Genomic DNA, 21,754 nt, shown 5'->3' with positions numbered 1-21,754 from the left:
GGCTGGTGTCTGTTCTTCTCCCCCCGCCGGGGATCCAAGCTCCCCGTCCCGCCGCGGCTTCCGATATTGGACTTTTTGATCCTAATCCAGACTTTAACTGCAGATATGAGATAATTATGAACTTTCCACATTACAACATCTGTCTAATAGAAAGAGTTAAAGCCTCTATCACCTCCCCATTGCTTATTATAAGGGCATGATCCAAGACTCAGTTGCAGGTGGCAGAGCAGGACAGATCCCTGTTTTTCTGTGCAGGGTCACTAAAATGTCCCAGAGTGGGTGCCCTGATAGTCAGAGCCATCTCACAGTGAGAACAAGCAATATCCATCGTATTTCATTGCACCCTGAGCAAACGTAAACTGTGCCATGTGTTCACTGTCACACCATCTACAGCTTTATCTCCCAAGGGCAAAAGCACCACATCGTCTGCCCAGTGCTGTGTCAGCAACTGATAGCGGGACAAGAGCTGCTGAAAACTCAGCTCTAGCAGGGCAAAGACACTGTCAGTCCACCAGGTCTCTAGTCAGGAAAAGCAATTAGCAAGAAAGCACCTTACACAGATCAAACTTGAAACTTTTCCCCTTTTTTCTCATTCAAGAAAAAGAAGTAATACAGTTAAAAGGTTATCCTGACATAAGCATTTTGCACCCAAAACTGGTTCCTACTTTTCTATGCAGCCTACTAAGGCTACCCAGTACTTTGGGAAGGGTAATCCCAGGTGCTGGAACACATTTTGCAGCCTTAATTCTATAGCAAAACAATTTGACAGGATAAAAATCCAGTGCGCATCCATGAGGGACCGCAGAAAGGCAGACAAGAGTGTGTGACAACCTATGCCTCTTCTCTGAGCTATTACCTGTCACCTAGAGAGCAACTTCTGGAAAAGCCCATATTGCAATTTTACTCTGATTATGTGCATGTTAACAGTAGGAATCAATATCAAAAGCCCCTAAAGGTAATGAAGTTCAAAGATTTAGCACTTTAACAATGATATCACTTTTTAAAGCACTTGTTTGAGGGGCACTAGAGGTTCGAGTGAAGGAAGCAACAGCTGGAACTGGCTTTAAATGACCTTCTCCCAAACGATTTTTCTCACAGGGGTTCCATAAAGTCCACTTTTGTTTCAATCACAACTGTTAGCAGCACTGAAAAAGCATCCTGTCATCACAGGGCAACTGGGTTTGTTTGCAAACGATTTTATGGCAGTGACCAGCCAAGGCACAGAGAGCACAATGTACCAGCCATCAGGCATTTTTGAAGGGGACACAGTGAAAGGATGAAGGGCAGAGAGGGGATTGTGGTGGAGGCAGAAGTTCAGTAATACAGGCCACTGCTCAGACACAGTAATTCAAGTCACACAAAGCTCCTGGGAGTTTTCCCCCTCTGTTTATACTTCCCAGCCCCAGCACACAAGCTGCTCCTCTCTCTGACCCCTGGGGTGGTTATCAGGCCAGACTAAGTCAACACAGTCAATTTATGTAAGCAGATACAGATATCACATGATGGTATCTCTTCACCATCAGTCTACCACACCTTTGGTTTCTGTCCTACCCAGCCATTCCTTGTGATCACTTACTCATTTCAGTGCAGAGGGACTGAATGCAGATGCACCGGTACTGCAGCATACCTGGCAGAGAATGCTGCACAATGGAGGCTCTGCAGCACTGCTCTAACACTTACAGAGGAGAAAGGGGACACCGATTTCCATTCCTGCAGCCTCATCAAACCTTTCTACTCTGAGCACATCACTCAATTCCAAAACAGCTGGACAAAAGCAAGATTGCTGCATGAAGAAATACAGAGGGAAAGGGAAGAAAACCACGAGAAAGAAGGTCAAATCACACAAAGACAATTAAGCAAAATCCGAAGAGAATTAACTAATCAGTCCCTGAAGTATCCTTCGTGAAAAGTCTCACACAGCCAGAACTGGCTGAGACTCAGGCATTCATCTAAACCAACACCTGGTCTCTGGGAGCAGCTACAGCCAGTAATAGAAGGCAGACCATTGCCCTGAAGGCAACAGAAACCTCAGCTGTCTAGGTCCACCTCCGCAAAAGCCAGACTTCTAATTTTATACAATCAGAACTTGGACTATACCCAGAGGCTAAAATGAAGGAGAAAATTATAAAAGGCTTTTTAGAACCAAATCTTTATCTAAGTGTGAAGTTTTCGATTAATTCCTCCATCTCTGGAAACAGAGGACCTTATATCCAGAGCTTGGTATCAGCTGGAAGTATATATGTCTCTCATCCTAAAACATCAGATTTTTTAAACTCCCAAAACAAAGACTAACTCTAAGCAGTATCATGTGCATCCAGATCCAAGAACTAATGCTTTTTCACATTTTCTTGAGCTCTATCCCCAAGTTTACTAAGGAATTCTGAATCATTAGAGACAAGAGTAATTTAAAGTTTTACGTGAAAGCTGTAATTTACTGCTTGGTGTTGGCTCTTGGTATCATGGGATAAACTGAAAAGAATCCAAAGTACAACAATAAACTGAGAGGGGATGATTACATACAGGTAGATGGGGAGAGCTAACTAAAGTATGTGGCACGATGCAGTGTCACTGGTGATGGCATGAAGGTGAGTGTATCACACCTTGAGGAAGATGAATTACTTAGGGTTAGAATTACTCAGCACAAATAAGTAAGTGAATATTTAAATATCAGGAAAAGCTTAGCTTTGTAAAGGAAAGTGATCAAAGCCATTTCATGGGGCATGCAACAAATACCAGGCAAGCCAGTGGAAGCAATCACCATTTTTCTTCCTAATGATGAAGCTGCCTTTGAACCCCAAAGCCAAGAGCTGATCCATACCATCTCTTCCAGAGTTAGCAGCAATCCTGCCTGTGGCCAGCAATCCCAAGTAGGCTGTGTGTCTACACAGAAGATCTGAACTGAACTGAATTTCAGCAGAAAGAAAAGAATCAACCTGAAAGTGCCAAGCTCTCACACGCACCACTGAAGGGACTGATGGGATTCCCCAACTCCATGCTCTGTTTCCCAGCAATAGCTTACTCATTCTACAAACCTGATGAGAAAAAAATCATAGATGCCTTTTACAAGGCAAACTCCAAAGACTAAATCAATTTGTTTTATCAATCAGAAGGTATGCTGCTCAACAAAGAGCACGTATTGCAGGTTGAGTTCAGCTGGAGAGTCCCACGGGAGGCAGTTTCCAAGCAGCAAAGAGCAGCCTTCACGTGCAGTTCAGCTCCGCTCTCTCCTTTCTCTATGCTGCAAGCAGCATTCCCCAGCTGGAGATCAGTCACGCTATGACACTGCAGCCAGGATCTGGCTTGGATGCTGCCCACACCAGAATGGTTTGTGCTCAGCCAGGACTGCAGGCAGTAGCAGCACAAAAGACCGAGGGGCTATAGGGAAGGTGCACGGTGACACTTTTATCATCCCAACTGCTCACTACAGTAAGTGGTACTGAAACAATAGTTACACACCCATCCCCAGCCCCCACAACCATCACCAAACAAAGCTAACATCAGATAGAGACTTCTGGCAAAGGATGAAATCTAGGAATTTTTAAAGATCATATTACATGCTTTGTCTGTAAACTCAGCTGAGGCCAACTTACATGCCTGCATGATTGAAGTCACCCTGCTCTGGATTTTGAGGATTAATAATTTGAAGTTTGCAGATGCATTATATATTTGCCCAAGAGAAACAGTGCTGTCTCACTTTACACGACAACGATAATTCTGCTCGCCAAGTTCCCTGCTCCCTCAAGGTTTTAACCAATTTAGTGGAGGAAGCACAGACAAGAGCAATCAAAGGACACACACTGCAAACACAAGATCCCAATGGATTTTTATAGGCTGGAACTGTGTGCATGTCTATCTGATCCAGAGCTGGCACACTTCAAGTGAACTCAAACAAAAGTAACACACTGAGAAATCACTATCTGGTGGCCACTGCATTAGGGGAAACAAAAACTCTAAAAATCTCAGTTTTCTGAACTCAGAGATTTCAAGGTAGCACCGGAAACCCTGCATATAGAAACCACAATGTGAGTGCAAGATCAACACCACAGGAAAACCCCTACCTCCAAGCAGAAACCAGGTAATACTGATTTATCCTAATCTAAATAAAGCAAACAAGTGCCTTTACTACGAACAAGATAACTTGTTTAAGCAGTAAAGCAAACTAATCTTTCAGTTGCTGGCAATTATGCTGTACTTTCTTTGCCCTTTGCCCACAGAATGCCAAACTCATTTCCTATTGCTGAAACATTCTTGCTGTCAATAAATACATAATTTGCAACACAGATCAAGCTCCTGGCCCAAGAGCTGGGAGGAAATGGGTTGATGTGGACTTGACCTCTCATGATGGCAATGACATAAGACACTAAAAAATCAAAATTCCCAGAAAAGACTCAATCACCAACAAACTCCCATCAGCTCCTCTCTCACAGCAAGAATAAAAAGCAGTTCTTTTTAACAGTTTTACACTTGTTCTTTGTTGAATGTCCTATGTCTTCTCTGACTGTGAAGGGTCCTTCTCATTCTGAGGAAGAAAGGGCAAAAGTACCGGCAGAGCATGTGTACATCAGCACTGTGTTATTAGCACAGGCACCGACGTACAGAGATGACACACAAATTCCCTGTTTTTGCGGGCATCATTTACACTATACAGCACCTGATTCATCAACCTTGAGCAACAGGAAAAGCATATTGGGGGCAGAATACTGGCAGAAATACTGTTCTGGATGACCTGTTGAACCTTCTTACTTTCCTTAATCCCTGAAAGGATGCTTTCCTGTCTCTCACTCTCCGGCTCTTTGTTACTGCTACAACAAACACCACATTCCAGAATGATTTTTTTTTTTTTAATCTCTGCATAAATTTATAACTTAATGGCTTCAGGGCAGGAAGTCTTCCTTTTATGACAAAAGAAAGCACTAGTATGCACAGTTAGCTTGCAGAATAGCAAATTTATTGTTCTCAAACACACCACGGGCCTTCTAAACTCTAAGAAAAGGCACAGAGTAACCTTGACTACCACACTTACAAGAAGAGTCAGGTTTCAACAAAGAAATCAGAAAGATGCTTCAATCTTCCATCACAGATTTTCTGTTGACAGCAAAACCACTGATTTCAGCCAGCGCAAATCTTACATATGCAAGGAAAAGAGTTTCCTTCAGTCTGCATTCACTTAGACCGAGGTTTACAAAGTTATCTTTCTTCATGACGGGTCATTTGATTGGAAGTACTTATCAATGTGGCTAGCAAAAGAAAATTTAATTTTGATGAAAAGGGAATACTTCTTAGTCTTCATTTAACCATCAAAACAGAAGTCGAGCTCATCCTACCACAGGCACACTCCGGCATTAAAATGTCAAATGCCAGTCAGTTATCTACAATATGCATTGCTTCCCACAGACACGCATTCCCAGGTCTCATGGCATGCAACCGAGCACAAGGGTTCCAAAGGCACCCCAGCATCTCAGCAATGCAAAGAAAATCATGTAAAACTTTAGATCAACTGAACCATAGGTGTTTTTAGTATGGGGAAAGGACTAATATCACTGCTAGAGTTCTGCATTCAAATGGAAAAGGCAAGCATGGCTACTCCTACTGCCACAGACTTTATAATTCAAGAGCATTCACAAATAATTAACAACAACAACAAAAAGAATCCATGTCTATTCACTGAGACCTAACAAATTTTGATTCTCATCTCAGAACACCTATTGCCTAAAGGGGAAAAGTCACAGCAATCTTCCAGCACAACAATAAATCCAGCCTCGTGCACCACTCCTGCCCCCTCCCATCCCTACCACATGAATTCAACATTCGCTTGTGCTGCAGCTTTTTCTTTGTTTAATTTTGATTTCCTACATTTTCCCAGCTCACCAGAGGTGCAGCTGTTCCAGTCTCTCTGGAAAAAAATTCAAGCAAGGCGGCAGCCCTTGCACATACACTATGGAGCAACACTCGCACCTGGCAATGTCAAGGTGGTCGTGGTTACTTTTCTCTGACCTTCAAGTTTCTAAACTGTTCCAACAAACCACAGAGAGGTTTGCACCTGGCAAGACCCCGTCGACAACCCCAAATCACACGCCTCTGCCTCACCTGACTCGAAGGCGTCCGGCAGTGAACATCCCATAGGAACACGGGTGGTATCGGATCCTCCCCACCTCTGCAGTGCTTCCGACCCCACCACTCTTAACCTCTGCTGAGCAAACTCTGGCCACACACGGCTGCTTCCAATCTGCCACGAAAATCAAGCCTTCCGTGGCACGGGAATACCCCAAAAATTAAAATGTGGGCCTAGAGCTAGCAGGACAGCCCCCCCTCCACCTCTTTTCTTGCCTTGATATTTTTTTGCATGTCTTTTCATCCGACTCCCGCAAGTGGGACTGAATGGCAACGCCTTTTCCTGCCAGCTTTGGGAATCCCTCGAATCTCCGACTCGCCTCAGTAAAAGTTCCACGGGGGTGTGTGGAGAACGGGCAGGTTCGCTGTTCGAGCTGTGACCCAGAGCATCCAAACTACCCCAAACCCCAAGCCACGATCTCGGGGAGGGCGAGGAGCACGCCGGACGGGCGCTGGCACCGGGATAAATGCCGGGCAGTGACAATAAGGCAGCGCCGGGGCTAGTCCCCTGCACAGCGAAGTCAAGAGGCAGCGCTGACCCGCACCCAGCAAGCACAGTGAACATATGCATGTATGTACTTGTATAAATACATATATGAGAAGAGGACGGCGCCCGTCCCGCAGACGCTGAGCAGGAACTGGCAGGAACTCACCGCTCAGGTAGTTGGTCCACTTGTACAGCACCCCCTCCATGCCGCCCGGCCCCCGGCCCCATGCAGCGCGGCCGCCCCCCGGCGGGGTCACGCCGCCCGCCGCCGCCCGCGCTCCGCCGCGCCGCCGCCACACAGCGCCATCGCGGGGGGGCGCGCGCCCCGCCCGGCCCGCGCCGCGCCCGCCCCCCGCCGCCGCCGCCGCCACGCTCCCGGCGCAGGGCGCGCCGCAGCCGCGCGGCCACAGCACGGCCTCGCGGCGCTACGTCAGCGCAACCCGCGCTGTGAATCGCGGCCCGCGTGACCGGCGGGAGCGAGAGGCGGGCGGGGGGCAGGCGCGGAATGCCCAGAGCAGGTGGCCTCTCGCGGCCAATCGGAACGCGCCCTCCCTGCCACCGCCGACCAATCAACGGCCGGCAGCGGGCGGCTCTATTGTGCGTGCGCTCCGCGGGGCTCTCCCGCTCGCCGGCGCTGTGACTTCCCGGAGCGTCCGGCCCGCCCACCTCCCTCGTCTGTCCGGGCCTGGCGATTGGATGAGCTGAGGGACGGACAGGGGCGCGCTCCAATGGGCGGCAGCTCCTCCTGAGCTCGCCCTGCGCAGAGCCAATCAGAGCGCGCACCGCCGGTGCCGGGCCGTCGGGAGCCGGGGGCTGGCAGCGGTGCGCGCCGCTGCCACGTTGGACGGACCGGCCGGGCTCGGGGCGCGGGATGGCGGCGCGGTGAGAGCAGCGAGGCGGGGGCGATGGCGCTGCTGCTGTGCTCCGCCCTGCTGTGCGCGGCGCTGGGCTGCGCGGGCGCGGCGCTGATCCCCCCCGCGGCCGACGTGAAGGTGGAGGTGCTGCACAAGCCGTTCCTCTGCCACAGGAAGACCAAGTGGGGGGACATGATGCTGGTTCACTACGAGGGCTTCTTGGAGAGGGACGGCTCCATGTTTCACTCGACGTAAGTGAGCAGCGCGTCTTCTTCGAGCGAGCTGTTGGCTGAGCCTGCGTGGGGAAATATATATATATATATATATATATATATATATATATATATATATATAAAATAGAATCATAAAATGGCTTGAGTTGGAAGTGACCTTAAAGACTCCTTGACCCTTCCACTAGACCAAGTTGCTCAGACCCCCATCCGACGTGCCCTTGAACGCTGCCCAGGGTGCTCAGAGCCCCATCCAACCTGGCCTTGAACACCTCCAGGAGTGGGTCATCAACAGCTTCCCTGGGCAGCCTGTTCCAGTGGCTTGCCACCCTCACAGTAACGAATTTCTTTCTAATACCTAATCTGAACCTACTCTCAGTTTAAAGCCGTCACCCCTTTTCTGTCACTATATGCCCTTTTAAATAGTCTCTCTCCATCTCTTCTGTAGGCTCCTTTGAGGTACTGGAAAGGGGGAATTAGGTCATCCTGGAGGTTTCTCTTTACCAGGCTGAACAGTCCCAATTCTCTCAGCCTTTCCTCCTAGGAGAGGTGCTGCTCCGTCCTTCTAATAATCTTGGTGCGCCTTCTCTGGACTCGCTCCTTTATCTATATATAAAAATATATGTATTTATTTTAATATAGATGATCTCTTTTGCTCGTGCTTTCCTGAATCCAGACCTCTCACAGGCGTCTGCAACCCATCTGCGAAGTAGCTCTGTGAGGGGTGTTTTTTCAGGGGCAAGTGTTTTGTTTTGTTTTTTTTTCACTCCTCCCTCCCCAAACGCCCCAAACTTGCGTTTACTTGTATGCAAGGAAGCAAAAGCAATGCATGAATGTCTTTATTTGGTTTTGGATAAAAGAGTTTAAATAACACTGCGTAAACTTGTCATTGGGGCCCCTCCCACTGCCACCTGTTCTCAGAAAGTTTGGTGTGAAGAACTGTCTCACAATGCTGTTCAAGACGAACGCCAACAGTAAGGCTTATGTCCCTCCAAGGTAATAAAATAAATCTTACTTAGCCTTTGTTTTCTGGTCAGTCTGTGGGAAGTAGAGCCATGTGGTGTTCCTTAAAAGATGGGGATGTTATACACGGAGCACCTCTCCTCGGGTGAAAGGTTGCAAGAACTGGGATTATTCAGCCTGGAAAAGAGAAGGCTTTGAGGTGACCTAATTGTGCCTATCCAATGCCTCAAGAAAGATGGGAGGGAGACTTTTTTGCAAGGGCATGTAGTGACAGAACAAGGGAGAATGGCTTCAAACTTAGTGCAGGTTTAGATTAGGTTATTAGAAAGAAATTCTTGACTGTGAGGATGGTGAGACAGCTGCCCAGGGAAGTTGTTGAGGATCCATTCCTGGAGGTGTTCAAGGCCAGGCTGGAAGGGGCTCTGGGCAACCTGGTCTAACTGAAGGTGTATCTGCCCATGGCAGGGGGATTGGAACTGGGTGATCTTTAAGGTCCCTTCCAATCCAAACCGTTCTGTGATTCTGTGATTTAGGTGCAGGTTTTGATATGTGATCTCAGCTTTTAATAGGTCTTGTGCTATGCATGAATTTACTTGGTTTCTAAAGCAAACCATTAGTTTAAAAAAAAAAAAAAAGTTATATGCGTCCTTCTACTACCGGCAGCACAATCACAGCTTTTCATTATTCTTTACCTGCCCCCGACGAGACAAGTCAACATACCAGAGCCACAGAAATGCAAATAGGAGGAAGAGCCAGAAATTCTACGGAGTCTGCTAAGAGCCTGCAACGACTTGCTAATGCTGGATGTCCTGTAAAACATCAACGAAGTGTTAATAGTGGGAGACAGCAAAATACTCAAGTCTCTGCAGGCTGCCTGAAGGCTACTTTTGTATCTTAAAAAAAAAAAAAAAAAAAAAAAGAGTTTTGCATGTTTATGCTCTTGTAGATGATTCAACTAAAATCTCACTAATTTTCTCTTGTAGTTAACTTGCCTCTCTAAAAGGACTTCTAGTGACACTCTAAAGTTTTTGCTGCTGACTAACTTCTGTAAGTGTTCTGTTTTCTTCTTAAGCACCTTTCCTGCATGACTAGTAAATAGAGCTTTTAAATTCCTTGTCTGTTAGTAGAGTGAAAGTAGTCCGGGTTGTACCACCTGGTTAAATCAGGAAAGGGTTTTTTCTCCCTGATCTAAAGTTGAATGTTTTGCATGCGTTTGTTTCTGTTTTTTTCTAGACTGTTATGTAGTTTTGTTTTTTTTTTCCCTAATGGCTTCTTTTGAAAGAGATGTGGCTGATTCTTCTAAGCATGTTAAGATGTATATTGCTATCATGGCCATGCTGGTCTGTGATATGCAATTTACCGAAGTTTGTAGATGGCTTTGACTATAGATTTTTAAGAAAAATGCTTTTCTACTCTGATCAGTTACCAAGTGGAAGTAGGTGATCAGGGAAGTGAAGGTGGGGATCCGGGTTGGTTGGTGTTGTCATAAACACACCAGGTAAATGTTGTTTTATTTCTTTCCACTTCTCAAGGAACCTTGTCATGCAAATCATAAGTTTTAAAGACTTTGAAAGTGTAAGTCTTTCATTTTAGAGATGTCAAGGTGCCGAGTAGTGCTGTGTTTTTAACTAGATATTTACATTATGAGCATATTCCATCTGCCTTTTGTGGAACTTGATGCTTAAATATGAAGTGTTTTATTCCTTTCTTTTCCAGTCACAAGCATAACAATGGTCAACCTATGTGGTTTACACTTGGCATAAGGGAAGCTCTCAAAGGCTGGGACAGAGGTTTGAAGGACATGTGTGTGGGAGAGAAGCGGAAGCTAACTATTCCACCAGCCCTTGCTTATGGAAAAGAAGGGAAAGGTAAAACACGTGAAGCCCTTTCCTTGCTCTAATTGTTTCTATTCTCTGTATTTTACTGTTATTCTAGGGCTAAGAGGTTAGCAAGCTTTCAAGCTTTCCAGTTTGATTCTGTTAAAGAAGAAAAATTGAGGGAGTTGGGTGCTCTTTCTCATAAATTTGTTTTCTGCAGTAATATCCATTAAGTCACTATGTGGTGAATGCAGGGAAAAAACCCCAGAAACTGATGGTAGCTGCTGTGCTGTATGTTCTAAGTGTCTTTTCTGTTAGTGCTGTGCCCAGCAGTGCCCTGCTTCTTCTTTTTTTTTTTAGTTTGTTTTTTTTTCTCCCTTCTTTTACAGTCAAGTGGAGGTGGTTGCTTAGGTAACAGTTGGCTTTTTGGCTGTTGGATCTGTTTTTGTGCTAATACTTCATGAATGTGCATGTGCAAGCCTCATTCTTGCTTGCAGGTTTCTTTTAGAACTTTGTACTACTGCCCAGCCAGTTCTTGGATGATACAATGAAAAGTCACTGTTTATTTCTCCCTATAGAGACATTAATTCTTTCCCTCTTAGAGCTGTTTTCAGTTTGGGCAGTGGTCCCTGTTATCCACAATAAGATGTGTAGGTGCATGGGCAGTCATGTTGTCACCTACTGAAAATGCACTGACTGCTGTGCAGACAGATATAAACATCCTTTGTAGAGTTTACTCAACCTGTCTTCTACTGAGGGTGTTTGGGGCTTTTCTTTTCAAGTATTTCCAGATTCCTATAATGGGAGGGCCAGATTTGGAATATGCAGTTGCTTAAGCGACAGCTTGAATGGTTCTGTTTCTGCTTTATGAGATTTGTTTTAGTTAACTTATTTTGAGCAATTATTATGAATATCTATGTCATGATAAGAGTTGCAACAAATGACCTACAGTAGTGCAAAGTTCCAAAGCAGAAGGGATAAATGTCTAGGAACATATAGTCCATCCTGCTAATGTTCTCTCCCATCACTATGAGACTGGGAGTGAGGACTGTGTGCAATTCTATATCTTCTGGCAAGTAGGGCTGCACATAGGCTTTGGACTCCATATTACCTCATGCTAGGTAGTATTCATGCATACAGCATACTTCATACCTTCCTCTCTTGAATTCAGTTTAACACATTTTTCTAGAAGCTCTGCTTCAGTGTTCAAGATACAGTATTAGAAGTAATCGTGTTTCTAGTAGGGAATGGGAACGTGCGGTTGTCATTTATTTGTCTTTATGCAGGGAACAGCTGTACATTTTTCCACAAAAAGATATGAAATGCTGCAGTGCTCATGTAGTCATCAGCCCTAATTGTTTGATTAATATGTAAAGCACTAAAGTTGTCCTTCAAAGACTTGCAAGCCTCACCTTGGTGTTTAGTGCAAGAAGGTTAAACAGCTAAACACTGCTAACTGCTGTAAGAAATTATGTGCTTTAGGAAGACTTTGAAGTATTTGGCCATAATTATGTTGCTGTTTTCAAATTATGCCCTTGAAGACAGAATTATTTCATTTTCTTCATGCTTTCTCTGAATGCACATAATTTCAGTAGCCTCCCACCTTGGTTGCTGTCTGACTCATCATTTGAGTCAGATGCCTTTTTCTGTAACGCTCAAAAAAGTTACCTGTGTTCCAAACCCTAAACAGGGCACTATGCCCTGTGTTTCCAGAAGATTCTGCGTGTTTATCATCCCAGAAATCTAAGAGCCCATTGGTTATTGCAGTTCAGGGTGTATTTAATACCATAGCTCCAAACTAGTAGATGTGGATTATTTTTTCCCTGTTTTCTCAAGGCACAGAAATAGTTTTTGGGGTGCTGCCATCCAGTATAGAGATATATTTGGTTCTATTCAACCTTTCTGTATAAAGGAACAAAGTGATGTGCTGAAAGGTCTTTGACAGTAGTTCAGCCATCAGCATGAGGGCATATTGCATCTCTGGGAAAGCCAATGCCTGATAAACTGAAATCCTCGAGGTGTGGTGGCATGGGGGAGTGCTCTGTGGCACTATTAGGAAGTTACTGGTCTGTTCACCTACATCAAAAACGATGTAGTGATAACACATGCCTTGTGATCAGGTTTGGGTACTTAGTTTCTGCTGTGTGGAAATAGCTCAGTGCTTTGTGCACTGAGTCCACAGACTGCTGTGGGAGACCAACATTGTCACTGCCCTTCTGTCCTTCTCTGCAAAAGAGTTTTTCCCTGTGGCAGAACAGCAGATACAAGGTGTCAGTTGGCAGTGGAGAGGAATTTGGAGACTGACGGGGTAATGGTGTGCTGGGAGGACTAAATTCTCCCTTCTTGCTGCCTTGTCCGTTAGTCTTGGCTGTAGCCTGTCTGACTGTACAGTCTCCTTTATTGTTTTCCAGTTTATCTGGCTCTGGCCATGAAAGAAAGAAGACTGAAGAATGTTGTTTGATAAACTTGTGATGGTAATTGCTGAATAAGAGCTTGCATCAACACCTACTAGTCTCCAACAAAACTAGTTGCATCTAAAGCTGCATATATGCTGTAAGGGCTGCTCAGAGTCCAGGCTGCAGGCTGAAATGGTTGAGGTCATCACTGTTAGAGATACTTATCCTTGCTAGTTCAAACTGCAGGATGCTCTAAAATGACCAGGATTACTGGAACATTGCTCTGACACGTATGGCTTTTATATGGCATTGAATATATAGTTGGTTTTAACTTTTCTCCATTTTGGGCAGGAAAAATTCCACCTGAGAGCACATTGATTTTCAACATTGACCTTCTAGAAATTAGAAATGGACCAAGGTCTCATGAGTCATTCCAAGAGATGGATCTTAATGATGACTGGAAACTATCCAAGCAAGAGGTGAGTGGGTTATCCTTCTCTTGTGAGCAAATCTAACAGGATGGGAGAGTGAAAAAAAAAAATGCACATCTATGCTGCACTGCTCTGAGCCTTGCATCCCAGTGAAAATTCCAGACTGGAGGTTCAAAAGGAGCCTTGGTAAGCTGAGGATAGGCATGTGACTCGTGTGCCACATGCTTATGGAAGACTTGGATAAAATAAAGCATCTTAGGAATAAAACCAGACTTCAGGGCTTTTTGGATTTAATTGCTGATTTATTAATAAACTGGAATTTCTTCTGCTGTAGGGCAGTCCTGTTTCTTAGCATTCACTCTGTGAAGGACATGTATTCAGCATTATTCACCATCTGTTTGCCTCTTATTTTCAATCTTCTGGTTCTCCAGTGTGCAAAAGTGATCCATGAGAAGTTAGTATAAACCACTGAGTTCTTTTTGATTTGCATCTGGTACAGTTTACAAGACCCAGAAGGCTAATTAATCATTTGTACTATGCATCACACAGTGTCAGTGTGTGTAATGTCTGTGTATTAGGAATGTAAGCAATAACCTTGACAAATCCCAGAGAGTGAAGTGACTAAAACAGACCTGAAACATGGCCCATGGTTCTTATATGAGTGGTATCTGTTTAATAGATGAGTATGTTGGTATTGTTGTTTTTCTAGAAGGCTCTGCAATTCAGAACACTTGGGATCTCCATAAGTTAAACCTTAAAAACTTAGTAAAAACAATCTGATGTTGTTGAAAACACTGCTTACCATTAATATATAGCTTAATGTAAATAAGTGTTCCAGTGGTCTGTTTAAAACCTGCCTTGGCTCTTTGTCCTTCAGAATTTTGAAATGTCTAGAAAACTTTTAAAGTATTTCCCACTGGAGCAGCAAACACTGAGATTATGGACAGATTTATGTATATATTTGGGGTGGCTGTTTATATGTTGTCAGGGTGCTGGAATGTGGAAAAGTTGTCTCTGACCAATTGGTAGCTCGTAACTTCAGCCCAGCTGTTTGTACTTTACTGCATAGACATCGGAAGACAGGCTGTCCTGGCTCATTTTTTCAGTCAGATACCATAAAAGTATGGCAACAGCTTTGCTAGTTTTACTGTCACTTCTATCACTAAAGACTCTTCAAGGGACTGCAGAATCTGTTAGACAAGTATTATTCTGGCAGTGGCATAGGAGGAGGGTATCTGTTATCTAATACCACCATCCTGAACACAGCATCCCTCTGTTATGCTGCAGTAATCAATTCTTTCATAAGTCTGAAAGCGTTCACTCTCACCTTTTGTCTAATAGGTGAAAATTTACTTGAAGAAAGAATTTGAAAAGCATGGAGCAGTGGTAAATGACACCCAGCATGATGCTTTGGTTGAAGACATATTTGATAAAGAAGATGAAGACAGTGATGGGTTTATATCTGCAAGGGAATTTACATACAAGCATGATGAGCTGTAGAAAAGGGTGGCATAATTTTTTTTGACACAAATAGTCGTGACTTAGACTGTCTGATTCTAGTGTCATCTTAATTCTGTGTTTTGGAGTTGAGAATTGCTGTTGGCAAAGAAATACTTTGTTTATAGAAAAGAGATTTTCTCTTCATTATGTACAAATGTTTTAAAGTATTTTAAAGTGTGAAAATGTACCTCCTCCTATAGCAAAGACTTGCACATCAGTGTTTTTTAAATTTTGTATTAAATTATTTTTCAGAAATGAAACAAACTTTCCAGTTGCCAAGCATAAAAATCAAAATCCAGTTCAATGACTTTCTGTGATTTGTTTGTGTGCCAAGATCACTTTCAGCAGCTACCTTATGTATAACTTGTAGTCTGTGGCCTAATTACTTGACCTTCCTTCTTGTGTGTCACTGCTTAAAAAGCAGTGTGCTGACCTTGGGTTTTTTTTCCAGATTTTTAAAAGATGTAGTAGAAGGCATCAGCATCTCTTTATACAGCTGAGAAACTGATACAAAGCTGAATGAGAAGAATGGTTATAGTGTGCTGATCTTCCCCTTCTAAAGGGAGAGTGTTACCATCCATGGCAATAGTTGTCTACATTTTTTGTTAAATTTTGTGAACAAAGCAGGAGTTAAATGTCAGGCTTTCACTTCTACTGCCAGCAACATTCTAGGAAATGTCTGTAATTTGGAAAGCCCAAGTTGTGCTGCAGTGCAGAGGTGGTGTCCTTTAAATGTACACATGCATTTGTTTTGAAACTCAGACTTGGCATTCATCAGAAAAGATCATGCCTTTCTCTCACAGTTTGAGGGGGATATTGAGCAGAATGTTACAAGTCTGAAGTTTTTCCTCTTGCAGAAGGGAGAGAGTGTACTGACAGGAGCATCAGTATGGTCTGAAGAACAGTTTCCATGGGCTTGTCTGCTATGCAGCTGCATGAGTTGCAGAACTTGTTTCATTGCCCCTTTGCAGCATTTTTCGCAAGTAGCACACAAGTGATAAGAATTTTAAATGATAAAGTGAAGTTTTAGAAAAATAAAGGTGTGAGGTAAATGTTATGGTGCTGTGTCTTTACAGAGGTGGAGATCATTAGGATTTCAAACACCAAATTGGAATTCAAAGAGGAGAGGAAGAAATTTTTAGAGAGGAAGAAATATTTTGCAATTGTCCATGGTTTCTTAAATGAGAGGGCAAGGTATCTCAGGGACAGGATTTATTCTGACATCACTAACCTATGGGTCTATGAACACAGCATTGTACTTGAAAAATGTTGCCCAAAGCTATGTGAGGACGCAAAGCAAATCCAGTTGCATGAAACCGAGATTGCTGCATTGCACTAACCCTTAACTACCGCAAGCTGCGACTCTGCATTCAAGGTTCTCAGTGCTGTGGGTGAGTTAGATGTTTCCCTGCCACCTAGTGTTGCAATTGAGGATTAGAAGACTGCTTCATTAAACTGAGTTCAGCTGCAGAGGGGCATTTAGAGATGCCTGTCAAGAGTGACTGTTGAGAGGGAAAAGGAAAGTTGTAGGTGAAGGTGAGCAGCATTGGGCTGTTCTGTTTTGGTTTTCTTCCAGCATCTGACATTTTGTGGGTGGTGTTCTAAGTGACAGGGAATTGTAGCCATGCATTTTGTTTTCAGTAACCTTAGATCTTTTTCCTCAGTAATGCCGTCTGCTTTTCTTGAACCCAATAACACTTGTGCTTTTATGGCAGTGAGTTTCACAGTAAAATAGTGTAGGAAAATGTTTCCCTTCTGTTTTAGGCTCATTGCCTGCTCTTACTCTTTTATCATGAAGAAATAATGAATAGTCATTACCTATTTAGCTCTTCTTACTGGTCATGGTTTTGCACATTGATGTTTTTTCCCATCACTTAGGAAAATCAAGCTTGCCTGACTTCAGCTTGCCCAAGGTTGGTTGCATGTTCTGTGCTGGCTGTCTTGATTTCCCCTACAGGCTCCAGAGCACTGGGCACCTGTGGGCAGCTCATCACACATGTGTTGTTTATCTTGTACTGGGATAGCTGCCTTATCAAAGAGTGTCTTGTCTTTCTCTTTTGACTGTGTGGGGAATGTAGACAATTTGTATAGCCTAGGCCAAGGGGGGCTAATAGCTGTGAAGCTGATCTTTAGGCTGGTTGTGCCTGCATGTGGGAACTGGCAGGTACCCAACCAACCGAAGGGGAAATTGTGTGTGTGCTGCTGGGAAGAGCAGAACTGAGACTTACATTGGGTCTGTGAGGGTTTTAGATCATTGTTTGCAGGGTTTAGCATGTTCTCAAAACTTCTGGCTAGGGAATGAAAGCATAAAAGCATGGGATAAAATTTGCCCATGTTACTGACCTAACACATTAAAAGTTAAGATTAAATAATGGGGCGCCAATATGTGACTCCAGTTAGGACCAACTGTTGTTTCTTTTGTATTAAGTAGGAGTTTATAGTCAGTGACTGCTGTGAAATGTATATAGGCATTATCTTCTGCTTGGCTTTTTAAAGCATTTAATAAAAATAACTTTTAGTGAACGTATAGTTACTTGTTAATGCCAGCAGAGTGTTAAAGCTGCAAGACCAAGATGCTTTATTTGGTGTTGTGTATAGGTTTATGCCAAATGAGAGCATGGGTTTTGTTCTTAATAATTTTCTTGAGAGCTGTGTTAAATTCTGAAATTGAACTGAAAATGTTTTTTAAAAGTGCAGAACCAGCAGCAGATTTGAGAAGTCACTTCAACTTGATTATCATTTGCTATTGTTAAAGTCCTCCTGTGAAGATGAAAGTCTTTCCTAGGTAGAAGTAGCACTGCCTGTTTTAACTTCAATTGCATTTGCTTGTTAATCCACAGGGCAAACTGCTGGAGTGCCAGCAGGAGCCAGCCAACAACCTCCAGGACACCAGAGGCAGGCAGCTGCCTGTCCCCCGACATGGGGAGGAATATTGGAACTTCAGTGGCACTCAGGAGTGTTTCGGCTGGCTTGTGTGTGAAGTGCAAGGTCTATTTCCCCTGAAGAAACAAACCCTCACTGCATATCTGTAGAACATGGCACTTGAAAAAGTGGAGAGGGTTCAAAACAGACCACTCTGCTCCTGCATCTTACAGCCTTCTTCAAACATTTCTTGTTGGTTTGTGGTTATTTAGGAAAATATATAGTGATGTTTTTTAGAACTGCAGCCTGTCAATCACAGCCAGCATCTAACAATTACAGTGGGAGTTGCTGCCTTCTGTAGGTACAGAAGAAGCCTTCAGAGCACATTTTATTTGAAAATTCTTGACATGCAATGCACTGACACAAGAAAGCTTTTGGCAAAGCTTCAGGAATGGTGCTTTAGTCTGAAATGTTTTTTAAAGTTTTCTTTTTTTAGATAAACTGACAAGGCAAACAGTGGAAGTGAACAAATCACTTTACATCTTTTCAGTACCTTATGTCATAGAATTATAGAATCATTTATGTTGGAAAAGACCCTTAAGATCATCCAATCCAACTGTTAACCCAGCACTAGCACGTCCACCACTCAATCATGTCCAAGTGCCACATCTACATGTCTTTTGAATACCTGCAGGTATTTCAGTGGTTCCTCTACCACAATCCTGGATGACCTCTCCCCATGCTTGACGATCCTTTCCATGAAGAATTTTTGCCTAACATCCAATCTAAACCTCCCCTAGTACAACTTGAGGATGTTTCCTTTTGTCCCATGCCTTGTCACTTGGGAGAAAAAGTCTACCCTCACCTCGCTACAACCTCGTCAGTAAGCTGTGGAGAGTGATAAGGTTTTCCCCCTCAGCCTCCTTTTCGCTAGGCTAAACACTCCCAGCTCCCTCAGCCACTCCTCATCAGACTTGTGCTCCAGCCCCCTGAGCAGCTTCATTCCCTTTTCTGGATGCACTCCAGCACTTCAGTGTCTTCTAGTGAGAGGCCCAAAACTGAACATGGGATTTGAGCTGCAGCCTCACCAGTGCTGAGTACAGGGGGGACAATCGCTGCCCTCATCCTGCTGGCCACACTACTGCTGAAACAGGTCAGGCTGCCATTGGCCTATTTGGTCACCTGGGCTCACTCTTGGCTCAGGTTCAGCTGCTGTCAACCAGCATCCCCAGGTCCTTTTCTGCAGGGGAGCTTTCCAGCCATTCTGCCCCAGCCTGTAGCACTGCCTGGGGTTGATGTGACCCAGCACTTGGCCTTGTTGAACCTCGTACAGTTGGACTCAGACCATTGATCCAGCCTGTCCAGATCCCTCTGTAGAGCATGTCCTTGTGCTGCCAGGAATATCCCAAATATAGAGTGTTTTGGTATTTTGGTGAGTAAGGTATGTTACAGAGTCATAAAATTGCAGTGTTAAGTACATATAGAACAAATTGCTGCCATAATTTCTTCTTCGTGATATCTTCAATGAAAGTCATACATAGTTGGTTTCCTGAGTACTTCAGTGTAAAAAATAGATTGTACAGGTCAGCCCTTAAATTACCTTTGTCATACATATTCCCCACATCCCATTGTTTATGCTGTTAGAAGGTGTTCTATCCCTTGATCCAGAAATCCTAGTTTCAGATGCAGGTGGATATCAGCCTGGGTGGCTGTCTTGCTGTGACATTGAAGCCATGAGAGAACTGTTTCTTGTGGAGATGTCTCCATAGCATGAGCAAGAGAGACTCCTCTCCCTGAGTGAACTGACAAAGGTTATTATAGAGGTGGTAAACTGACTGAAAATCTCAAGGGTTGTCTTTTTACATTGTCAGTGGGAGAAGGGAGAAAGGTGGGGGGAGGAGAAGTGTTCTGAAGGTTTAGTCTTTTTTTTTTCTTTCTTTTAGGTCTGTTAATAAACTTCTTTATATTCTTTTAAGTTTTGTGCCTGCTTTGCTTTCTCCTAATTCTTATCTCACAGAAGCAAAATAAGTAAGTAATGGATATTTTGAACCTAACCACTACAATTGGGAAAGCTCATTGCTTTGGGGCATTCTGGGAAAAGACACAAAGCTAGGGAAAATGTCAGAGAGAGTGAAATTATGTAGAGTGATGTGGGAAATGCAAAACATTTTATTTCCTTGATCCTTTGGCATCTGCTTACTTGGAAGAAAGAGCACTGGCAGCCACTGATGTAAGGACTGCAAATAATAAGGCTAGTTCCTGATTTGACTTTGATTAGAAACCACTCCTTTGGACAGTTCCTATATGGAGTTTAAGGCAAAATTTAAATTCACACTTCCAAGGTCTGTTAAAGAATTTTCAGAATAGGTATGTTAGAGTTTACTTCTTGAAAATACATTGGCCTTACCATAGAGTTTTTGCAAAAATCCCCAAAACACAGCCCAAAACACACTACCCCAAACCCTTTAATTTGTCTTCAATGTTGAATTGTTTTTGGTAACAGGAAATAAATCAAAACTGCTTATATTTGTATAATCCTGGATAATTTTAGCTTCTCTTGAAAGTTAATCATAATGCTTACATTCTGTGTCCTAGTTTTCTCCTGGTTCATAGGAAAAATAACTCTCTGACAAAATAAGGATCTTTCTTTAGCTATACTGCTTCTGTTTTCATGCCTGTGCTTGATTATGTCAACAGTTTCACACAAGAAATATAATTGACAATCTCAGTAGGAGGCTGTTTAGGGACAAGAACATGGTTATCATCTTCCAGCCTGGGGGGGATTCAGATGGAGGCTCCTACTGCATCACATTTCTTCCTCCTGGGAATTTTTATTCCAACAAAAGGTTGGTTTAGCTAGGGGTTGTATCTGGTCAGAGACCATGCAGTATTTGTTGAATGACGTAAAAAAAGAAGGAGCTTGGTTTATCTAAGAAAGTTGCCATGACAGAGGATAGTTTGAAACATGGCAGGTAAATAATTTTTTGCAAATTTTCTGAAGGTCATGTTCCTTGTAGGCTGGAGTTTGTCCAAAGGGATAATTTTAAATCTTTCTTCTTTTTTCTTTTTCTTTTCCTTTTCCTCCTTTCCCTTTCCCTTTTCCTTTCCTTTCCTCCTTGCATTTCCATTAGGTAAACAAGGACAAACCCACTTTTAAAATATTAGGGTCTGACTGCAGAAATCCACTGGAGCCAACTCTTCAGAGCTCCCCAAATCCCAGCTATATTTTCCTCTAAAAAATCTGAGGCTGATGCTAACTACCATTAAGAGCTGTCTTCATTTTAGACACGATGCTTCTAATTTCTAGTTTGTGTCATGACCTGCATAAGGAGATTAAATGATGCAGGATAATTGATTCCTCATCTGGGAGTCAGGCTGGAAGCATTAAATCAATCCTGTCCTCTTTCTTGTTATTGCCATTGAAATTCCTTTAAAGCAGGTATGCTTCCTCTTCTGCCTCTTTCCCCAAATAGTGAACTAGGTAATACCTATTTCTTTTGTGTGCTTGGCCTGCTCTCTCTCTGGAAGTAAATAGCAGAGTTTACCTCTGGTCTCTCTAATCTGCTGGAATATGTCTTTAGAGAATAGGTTTTCATTCCACAAATGCAATGCAAAATGGTTTTGTGTTCATCTCTGGGAATGGGCTCTGTAGGTCTGTAGCTAATTGTAGTTGAAAGGAAATCACAACCTGCTGGATTTTACTCTTAGCAACGCTGACCACAGTACTTAAGAGGGACAAGACTGGTGATGTTCCTTCATTTTTACAGAAGATGAGTGTGGATACAAATATGCAGCTAGCAAGAATTTCTCTTGCTTCTTTCCAGTCCCGTGAGATATTTTTCTCTCTCACGGAAGATATTAGCAGAGTTCTATAAGCTATGAACACCTGCGACCTTGAAAAGCTTTGTTTATAGTACAGTAGAAAAATACGTTGACAATGGATGTTTTAGGATTTTAGCTAATCATCCCCAAGGGGTGGCTGATCCTTTGACCAATTAGACTATGAAGAAAAAAATCTATAAAGGAGTTGTAAAATAATTAAACAAATGAATCTTGCTGCACAATACTTGCCTGCTGGATTTCTCTTCTCCTCCCTACCACTG

The 21,754-nt window shown here is 43.3% G+C and overlaps 2 protein-coding genes across 3 annotated transcripts in view; one reads left to right on the top strand and one right to left on the bottom strand.

Annotated features, from left to right (window-relative positions):
* PLEKHA8 (pleckstrin homology domain containing A8) overlaps positions 1-6,850 on the bottom strand; it is a 31,410-nt gene extending 24,560 nt beyond the window's left edge. The window contains exon 1 of the mRNA XM_069007211.1: positions 6,765-6,850. Coding sequence (XP_068863312.1) covers positions 6,765-6,804 — 40 coding nt within the window. The 5' untranslated portion in view covers positions 6,805-6,850. The remainder of the gene's footprint in view (positions 1-6,764) is intronic.
* A 536-nt stretch (positions 6,851-7,386) lies between these two features.
* Positions 7,387-19,626, top strand: FKBP14 (FKBP prolyl isomerase 14). Of its 2 annotated transcripts, none has more exons than XM_069007209.1 (4): positions 7,387-7,703; positions 10,362-10,513; positions 13,210-13,337; positions 17,630-19,626. In XM_069007209.1, the coding sequence occupies exons 1-4, from the start codon at positions 7,504-7,506 to the stop codon at positions 17,819-17,821; spliced, it is 672 nt and encodes a 223-aa protein (XP_068863310.1). In that variant the 5' UTR covers positions 7,387-7,503; the 3' UTR covers positions 17,822-19,626. The 2 variants fall into 2 exon arrangements, with proteins under 2 accessions (XP_068863310.1, XP_068863311.1); XM_069007210.1 differs by lacking the exon at positions 17,630-19,626 and adding an exon at positions 14,631-15,846.
* Positions 19,627-21,754: the final 2,128 nt, after the last annotated feature.

Source organism: Aphelocoma coerulescens, chromosome 2, assembly GCF_041296385.1.
Source record: "Aphelocoma coerulescens isolate FSJ_1873_10779 chromosome 2, UR_Acoe_1.0, whole genome shotgun sequence".
Taxonomy (NCBI): Eukaryota; Metazoa; Chordata; class Aves; order Passeriformes; family Corvidae; genus Aphelocoma; species Aphelocoma coerulescens.
The sequence above is the reverse complement of the archived record's forward strand: the minus strand, read 5'-3'. Positions and strand labels throughout refer to the sequence as shown.